Source organism: Pelobates fuscus, chromosome 1 (assembly GCF_036172605.1).
Source record: "Pelobates fuscus isolate aPelFus1 chromosome 1, aPelFus1.pri, whole genome shotgun sequence".
In the NCBI taxonomy this organism is placed as follows: Eukaryota; Metazoa; Chordata; class Amphibia; order Anura; family Pelobatidae; genus Pelobates; species Pelobates fuscus.
This window is the reverse complement of record NC_086317.1, coordinates 474,849,934-474,855,527: the sequence shown is the minus strand read 5'-3', so window position 1 is coordinate 474,855,527 and position 5,594 is coordinate 474,849,934. Positions and strand designations below refer to the sequence as shown.

General features: G+C 39.6%; 1 protein-coding gene across 1 annotated transcript; it reads right to left on the bottom strand.

The window, feature by feature from the left end:
- Positions 1-1,953: 1,953 nt before the first annotated feature.
- KCNE3 (potassium voltage-gated channel subfamily E regulatory subunit 3) lies at positions 1,954-2,244 on the bottom strand. Its single transcript, XM_063441049.1, has one exon. It carries the CDS (start codon positions 2,242-2,244, stop codon positions 1,954-1,956), a length of 291 nt encoding a protein of 96 aa, XP_063297119.1.
- Positions 2,245-5,594: the final 3,350 nt, after the last annotated feature.

Below are 5,594 nucleotides of genomic sequence, written 5' to 3'. Positions count from 1 at the left end.
ATTACAAGAAAACTTACAGAAACGATAGGTTGAAGAGGACCCTGCTCAAACGAGCTTACAGTCTATAGGAGGTGGGGTGTAAAACACATTAGGACAGGAAATAGCAATCAAATAAGGTGGGAGGGAAGCAGAGCTGGAGGAGAGAGTAGAGTGCTGCCCTTTAGGAGAGAGCAAGAGACAGGTATGTGAGGTAGAGGTTAGTCTAGGAGGCCATATGTTTTCCTAAAGAAATGTGTTTTAAGGCACTTCTTAAACGATTAAAGACTAGGGGAGAGTCTGATGGTGGTAGGCAGGCTATTCCATAGGAAGAGAGCCGCCCACGAGAAGTCCTGCAAGCGAGAGTTGGCCGTACGGGTGCGAGCAGCGGACAAGAGAAGGTCACAGGCACAGCAGAGAGACCGAGAAGGGGTATACCTATGGATCAGTGAAGAGATATAAGAGGGGCTAAGATTATTCAGTGCTTTATAGGTATGGGTTAGCACTTTGAATTGACTCCTATAGCATACAGAAAGCCAATGTAAGGACTGGCAGAGGGGCGAGGTGTGAGAGGACCGACTAAAGAGGAAAATCAGTCTGGCAGCAGCATTCATTACAGACTGTAGCGGGGCAATACGGCTATTGGGAAGACCAATTAGGAGAGAGTTACAATAGTTACAATAGTCCATGCGAGAGATGCGGGCGATGTTTTTAAGGTGGAATTGGCATGATTTAACAACAGACCGGATGTGAGGCCAGAATCAAAAGTAACACCAAGACAACGTGCTAAGGATGGGCTGATATGGGTACCACCAATCTGAAGAGCGAGAGAGGAGGATTAATATTAGGAGGAGGAAAGAGAAGAAGTTCTGTTTTGGAAAGATTCAGCAATGACAACAATACAGACACAACAGAGGTTATGCAAACAGAAGCTTTTATTCTAATGTTTCAACTCATTTAGGATCTTACTCTATGTGTGTCTAACTATCCTTATTGTTCTTTTTTGACAAAGAGGCAAATTATAAACAATATTTCACATAAGCCAGCAAATGTATAAATCGAATGTTATAGACAGTGTATAAATGTATTTGGCATTGAGGAAAAAAATATACAATTTTGGCACCAGCAATCGGTGTGTGCCCAAGAATCTGTACGTTCCCAAGACCAAGAAAACATCATCGGATGCCTAGAGTGCATTGTGTCGTGCTTTCTCAACAGACACCCATGTGTAAAATTCAAGTCACTTATAACATGTACTCTATACATTTACTGGTTATAACATCTAACACAATGTATTTATTCAGCATTTTTTTTACAGTCCCCTTTTAGGGTTCTTTAAAAAAAAAATTGTAATTATGTACAACCCACGAGTTAAAAATTAATAGAAAATAAAACCATATACATAAAGGACGAAAGGAAGGGAATGCTTCATTCTTACATTAGTAATAATTTTAAACAGTACTTACTTATTATTACAATCAGTAAAAAAAAAAGTATACAGCGTACCTAGTTAGTCACATATTTTAGGGAAGGTAGACATTTTAGTTGTCTCTCATAATTTGTGATGTAATAGGAGAGTTCTTTAAGGGTCTGGTCCTGTTTAAAAATTTTAATATAAAACCGTTTCTTGACGTGCTCCCTTTCTGTATAATTTCACAGATGTACAATACAAATATCTTTAGTTAAATAATCTACAGAAAATGGTATGATCCAATAAAATCAGTACTACCCTACCATGCTTTTATGCATGAAGATGGAGCACAAGGTTGATGATGAGTACAACCTGGCACTCACTTCAGCTATTTCAGGCTTTGGTTCCCAGCATGTTCAGCTTCAGAGGCAGAGGAGAATTGTCTCAGTAAGTAAATAAGACAGGAGACAATGGAGGTCCTTGCCCATTCAAATGGCACCAAACCTGTACGTTCCAGCTTGGTGCTCAGTTGGTCCCAAAGGCTTGTTTTGTACACATTGCCTTTTTCAAATAACAGATAGTTTTGTGTTGTTTTTAATGTACACGTGATAGGGGTCACTCCTTTTGTCCACTTTCTTTGACCGCGTGTACCCAAGTATTAAGCTGCCGACAGTAACAGCAAAGAGGAACATGACAAAAAGAATGAATATGTAGGAATTATCATTTTTTGTGTTGTTGATGGTTTTGTTGACGTGTTTGTCAGACTGGCAGGGTTGGCTGTTTAGAGTCTTGTTTAATGCCTGCAAAACACTGTTCAAATTTTCCAGCAATCTCTCCATTGGTGTCGGTGACTCCATGTCAACGAGGATTAAGTAAATGGGCAATATCCTAGCATCAACATGAAGAACCCTGTGAGCAAAATAACATGGGTTAATACTACAATTAACTACAATTGATCATAGAGCGGGGGGAGGCACTTTACACATAACCCTTCAAACTCCACATATCTTTTCCCAAAGTTTAAATAAACAATTTCCTTAGTCCCAAATTTAAGAACTCAAAGCCTGAAGCTAAAACAATTATAATTGAAACACATCATGTACCTCAATATAATTCTAAAAAACCCTCTCAAACTTTTAATCCTCTTACACCCTTTGTAATGTAACTCTAACAATAAAGGAACACTCTGGGCACTAGAACAAATTTTTGGAGGCCGGTTTAAGGTCCATCAGGTAAAAAAAAAAAAGCACCCGGGGACCTCCTGGTGCCATAACAACTTAATTTTGATTTATTTGTTGTGGTGTCTGTTGTCTTCCTTTAAGACCTCTCTAAACTTAACCCCTTCCCTTTTATCCTGACCACTTCAAACATTATTTGTAACCCCGCGTGCATTTACACAGCTGCATTCTCTAACTGTACTTACAGATTGAATCAATACATTACAAGCAGAGCATATACATACATTTATTTATACAGACGCAGTTGTCAAATTTGAATATGTTTTCTTTTAGATTTTTTTTTAAAAAAATTTTTATACCTTTAATGTCCAGTTAATACATTCATTAATAATATGCCTTTTTTTGGGTGGGGGGGGAAGGGATCGCCTTAGAATTCCGTGCCTACAGGTTCCTGACGTGTGAATCTGTCCCTGATTTCATTGCGCCTTCGGCAGTTTTTAATCAGAAGGAGAATGGTCTTGTGAGTAAATTGTCCATAACACCTATAGGCAAGTGACCAAGGGAGTAACAGACCCGCTATCCATCTATTTCCTAGTTTTTGGGTACATGTATTGTGTCAGAGTTGGATTCCGATTACAAGGCATTAACGGCTAAAATAAAGGCGCCTTTGATTTGGAATTGTCGTGTTCGTATTATTGAATGCCTTCAATGCCCCAATTGTTTTTGCAAACAATTAAGCAATTATTTGTTGTTATATATTAATGAAGAAGACAACCTAAAAAATGTTAAACAATAGATAAATGAGGAAAACGCAGCACCTCCCAAATTAAACTCACACCCTGCAGGCTTTGGGGAGTGGTGAGAACAATGAATTCCTTCAAGTACAGTTCGGCTCCTTGAGAATGGCTTGCTATTTTCATAACACATGCCATTAAAAGAGAATGGGTTTTTATATATTTGAAATTACAGGAAATCATATAAAACAGCCTGTACACTGGCACTACAGGAATATAATCACATCGTTACTGACATACGTGCCCACTTCATAAATGTTACTAAACTTGTAGTAGATATCTGAGACAGTGTTAATGGGTTATTGCATACCCTTTATGACAGTTTTATTTATTTTTTATGATTAATGTCCTATTGGGCATTATTCTTTAGGTACCCCTATGAATGCCAAAAAAAAGCTAAACTCACCTGAAATCCAACACTGGACGAGGCTCTCGGTGCGGCTTTTCACTTCCCATCTGACATAATGGCAGCCATTGCGGGCACTTATCAAAGGCTTCTCATAGACAAGCCATTGATTGGACCTTTTATCTAGCTCGTAGCGCATGGGTTAAGGGGATGGAGGAGGAGAAGGGAGGGAGCGGGAGGTAATGGAAAGGTGGAGAGGGCTTTACTTTAGGGGAGAGGAGACAAACGCTTAAGTAGCTAATCACATCCGTTGCCAGCATACAGTGTCTATTGATGATGGACGTACTTTTGCACACAAAATTTATATTTGGCAGTCTGGACAGAGTTCTGGGCTGCCAAGGTTACAGGTCCCGGGGACTCCCGTGTGCCAAGGGTGTAGTTAGCCCCCGGTACGAAAGTGCAAATATATTTATATGTGCAGGATTTCAAGCAGAAGCGCTGTACGTGTGTGTGTACTGCTGTGGAACATCCAGGTGTGTGTGTGTGTGTGTGTTTCTTTGTGTGTGTCAGCAAAGAAAAGACGTCTTCAAAAAGACTTGAAATTGAACTTTATCACTGATCATTTGGTTCCTTATTTCTTGGATGTGAATAAGGAACTGACTCCAGTATGTTTTATAGAGAAAACATATTTATTATATAGAGGTCATTGACCTCTTAGTGGAACGGTTTCATGCTCCGTCTGCCTTACTTGTGAGAGCTAGCTGTATTAAGTATATTCCTTAAAGTCTGCTAAGGGTTAGCGTATGTGAACCCTTTGCTTGCTGGTACCTAAAAGGATCAGCTATTCTCCTAAACACAGAAAGTAACAATGTGATTTGCTATTTCTCTTCGCACTTTGGGGTCATAACCAGGATCTATGTCACAATGGATTCTGCAATTTTATTTCCTGTGCGACTCATCAGTTTGTATTCTCCTGATTCCTCACCAGCTGCACGTTTAGCAACAATTTAATTTCTCTATTCTATGAATTACCTATTACACAGAACATCCGGGGAAGAAGGAAAGATGCTACCTTATGTTTAGGGGACTGTGGCCATCAGTGTTCCTCATACGCTGGTAAACGTAGGACACAAGCAAACTGTGGTGGCATTAGTGTGCTCTATATAAAACCCCATAATCTCAAGCTGCTGATCCTTCCAGAGAAGGGCAAAGGGGAGAATTTCCAAATGTAACTCCCTTGCTAGACAGTGGATAATACCCATGATGAGCTGGTGCAAATGCCCCATGACTTATTAAACTTTAATTTTAGATTGCTCTTTGACCCTGCCTTTGGATTGACCCTGGCTTGCGTTTATGGACTTACATTAACCTGGACTCTGACCCTCGGCTTGCCGTATCGCTCATGAACTTATGCCGCTTGGAGTTTGGCAATGGACAGATTTCTGAACTACACTTGGATTAAACCTGTGCAACACACCTTGATCCCCTAGCCCACATCCTGAACTTGTACTGTCTACTCCGTAACACCCAGGCCTCTCCTGGCTATCCTTGGTTCTGTGGGAAACGGGATGATAAACACAAGAGTTAGTAACTGATTAGTTTCCTAAAAGTTGTGACATAGTTCGAAAAAAGGGCAGGTTTGATCCCCCATAACAGAATGGGATCCCCGTGACTCATACGCCAATAATGTACCCCATTCCCCCCCTTGTTAATTATTATTATTTAGAATTACTTACAATTATTTGTGAATTCACTAAATCCTTTGTAATCTTCATCTTCTGTCCATGAAAATCTGATCCAAACCTAATATAAACAAATAAAATACCTGAATGTTTACTGTGTCTATTAAATACATATTCGTAAACATAAAAATCTGTAGATATGAAATT